Source organism: Colobus angolensis, unplaced genomic scaffold (assembly GCF_000951035.1).
Source record: "Colobus angolensis palliatus isolate OR3802 unplaced genomic scaffold, Cang.pa_1.0 Scaffold82, whole genome shotgun sequence".
In the NCBI taxonomy this organism is placed as follows: domain Eukaryota; kingdom Metazoa; phylum Chordata; class Mammalia; order Primates; family Cercopithecidae; genus Colobus; species Colobus angolensis.
The window spans coordinates 6012216-6015626 of NW_012122043.1; the positions used below are offsets into that span (position 1 = coordinate 6012216).

The 3411-nt window shown below is 45.1% G+C and overlaps 1 protein-coding gene across 1 annotated transcript in view; it reads right to left on the minus strand.

Annotated features, from left to right (window-relative positions):
• Positions 1-219: 219 nt before the first annotated feature.
• The window catches only part of AGAP1 (ArfGAP with GTPase domain, ankyrin repeat and PH domain 1), a 611312-nt gene continuing 608120 nt past the window's right edge, over positions 220-3411 (minus strand). Inside the window, exon 18 of the mRNA XM_011929622.1 lies at positions 220-2858. Coding sequence (XP_011785012.1) covers positions 2655-2858 — 204 coding nt within the window. The 3' untranslated portion in view covers positions 220-2654. The remainder of the gene's footprint in view (positions 2859-3411) is intronic.

The following is a 3411-nucleotide window of genomic DNA, read 5'->3' on the forward strand; positions in this document are numbered from 1 at the left end:
CTGTCTTCTTCATTTGGAAAGATCCTCGAAACTGCCTTTCTTTTTGCTACTAAAACTTGGGCCCTAGAAAGCGGCTGCTGGAGCAGATGGACATCGTGGAGAATGCCAGGGAAGGGGCTGTGTTTTCTGAGGGGGAGTCAAGGCGGCCTGTGCTGGGGACCAGGAAGGGAAAAAGCCAATCTAGCATTCAGGTTGTGGAAGGCAAAGTGAAACAAGAAGTCATTTGGGAAAATATTATATTATAAACACATAGAATAATATGTACACAGTCATATACATCCCAAAGAGAAGCCTCAAGGAGTTCCGTTTCTTCTCAAAAGAAGCTTCACTATGATAAAGCATTCCTATACTGGGAATTCACTACAATGAAATAATTTAACAATTTCATTTATGCTATATCTGTGTCCACTACAGAGTCTACAGTGAAGGCTGTGTGGAGCGAGTGTGTCTAGTAGATTCGAACACCAATGCGCTCTTCAAAAATAGGCAATGACCTTTTTTTCTTTTCTATTCACATTTACAATAGCTACACAGTGATGAAACGCAGACTGAAAAATCAAATGGCAGGACGATGGGACTGTCGTCAAAGTTCTCAGACTTGTGGCGTCTGCACCTGTTACACTTTTGGATACGAGTGAGCTCCACTTAGCTTCGTTAAGATTAGAAATTTCCATGAAACACTTACCCACATATAAATTATGTGTAAAGCTTTATTTTTTCCCCACCTACTTTAATTTTTTTTAAAAAGTGAAAGAAGAGGAAAAACTCTTATAAAATATAAGGTTTAATATAGGAGAGGGAGGAACACCCTGGAGGCTGCCAGCGCGTGTGGCTCTGTGTTTCTGTGCTACAGGAGTCTAGTGTCCTCATCTTCCATCGTGACAACCCTTCTCCCCGCGTCACACTGCCAGCGGGCTCTGGGCAAAGCTGCCCCGTTTGCTTTTAATCTAAGGGATGCTGTGGTTTGGCTGACTACGTTTGACTACCACCACGGAAGGCGGCGGACGTCTGAAGCGGCCAGATACCGCGACGATGGATATCAGGCGAGGTACTAGCGTGGAGGGCCGGGCTGCCGGGTCAAGGTTGTCTGGGTTCTCAGGAGCCAGTCTGTGCCACAGAACCATCGGCAGCTGCCTTCCGTAAGGCACCTCGGTCTGGCATTCGGAAAACCGCCCCGTCTTGCCAGAGCCCCTTGGTCTTGGTTAGCAAAAGCCGCATCCGATCTAAATCATGCTTTCAATCATGAGAAACCACATTCCTTCTTTTTCCTTTCTAATATACTCCAGTGTGTCTTTTTTTTCTTTCTCAATTTTAATAAGCAAATTGTACCACCATCTTATTCTGAGATGCTCCTTTTTAAAAGCTGTAGATCACGTTAATGGAAGTGTTTACTGCTGGGAATATTTTCCATGTACAATGATCTGTAACCCTCTTATCTCAACTAGTTGCACATTATTAGTTCACATCCAGTTCAATTTATAAATTAAGAGAGGTGCCATTTGTCTGTACAAAAATCAATGCATATTTATGAACTTCTTTTATTCAAATATATTTTCACACATCTTATCTAAATACATAATACAGAAGCCTGTGTGTCTTGGGCAATGTGGCCCAGGAGGGCCTGAGACTAACACATCCACCTTGGCAAAAGGACATAAAATCTCTCTTACGGTCGGAAAAAATAGCCTTTTGTGTATTTACTTAGTTTACGAAATATACTCGAAATGCTATTGTTAGCTGAATTTGTGATTTCCTTTTGAATTTCTGAGTTATTCTTATTTATTTTTCCCATTTTGTTTTTGCACCAAGGAGACTGGAGTCAAATAATACTCAGCGACTGATTTCCTCTCTTTGGACTGAAAAATTAAACAGATCCTAAATTATGACAGTGAATTTAGAAAGGAGGGCTCCAAGGGCTTGAAAGAACATGTCTGGGATAATATGATGCTTCTAAGAGTATTGCAATCACATCGTGGCAATCACCGCAGCGTGCCACGTAACTACCTCCTCGGCTAATATGCTTTCTTCTCGGTGATGACTAATCATGTTCTATTAAACAGCAGTAATGCTGGAAGAACTCAACTATACAAGTGTAATGAAGCCAGTATTCTCCCTGGACAGATTAGCTACAACTGATTTGACACATACCATCATAGGGGCTTCAAACCTGACAAACTCTGTGCTTGCTTCTGATTTATGCCGCCAAGCTCCTCAGAGAAGAGATGGAATCCAAGTGTTCCGTTCGGTAGAGGTGAAATGTACTATGTGCTTAACTGCCAGTTAACGAAAGTTGCCCCTTCTCCTTGTTCCTCGCCTCCCCTCCCCCTCACGTCCCCGTCCCTTGTGCCACCAGGACAAGGGTCCTGCGCCGTGTGCTATCGTCAAAGGGCCGAGGCCCGTCGCTCTCTCCTGTTTGTGGTTTAGGGGAGTTGATGAAAAGGAGCCACTTCTGCAGTCTCCCGGCCGCCTCTTCGCCCCTTGAGGATGTCCAGGTTTTGTGATTTTGTTTGGGGTGACAGTGGGTGGGCGGGAGGGAGGCGGCCACCAGGAAGAGGGAGGGGATGCGACGGGACTCACGTGCTGCGAATTCCGAGCGAGTATGCGGCAAGGCTGCCGCGTCCCGGGTGTGGCGAGCAGGCGGGCACGGCTGTTCCTCAGATGATGGTGGGCACCCTCCCGCTGCTGTTGTTCCGGTTATTGTTTCTCCTGGACAGGTTGGGAGTGGCCATGAGCACGAAGCGTTCGTCGGGGCAGCCGTACTGCAGCAGCACGTCGATGCACTCCTGGCTGGAGGCCTGCCGGGCGTAGGCCAGCGCTGTGTTCCCGTGGGCATCTCGGGCCATGACGTCCACCCCGTACTGCGGAGGTAACAGAGCCCACATTAGTATCATGCGGGATGTGATGGAGGGAGGGGGCAGGGACGCTTTCTCTCAGCCCTTTCATGTGGCTTGTGCTTGCACAGCAGGGCCAGCTACAGAACTGGCTGGCACAGCCTGCACCCGTGGCCAGGGGATTCTTTTAAGGAAAGAACGTGTCTTTTTTTCAACTGAAAGCCCCTCCTTTGTGCAACATTAAGGAATCAAAGATAACTTTAGTTTTGCTGTTTCTATTTTGACTTTCCAATTGCACAAAGAAAAAAAAGATCACTGTTTTGATCTCAGAATTTTCATTATAAGAAATATATAAATAACACATAAGAGCTCAAGAAGAAAGAAAAATCACCCATAATCATGCTATTCAGAGATAACTTTTGTCAATTAGTGGATTTCCTTCCAATGGGTTTTCTTTGAATCTAAATGTGTATGTGCCTAATTGAGATAAGACTATACAAATACTTTGTATTGTTTTTCATTTTTTATTGATCACTATACTGTGATCATTTTCTTACATCATTAAACATTACTCAGAGGC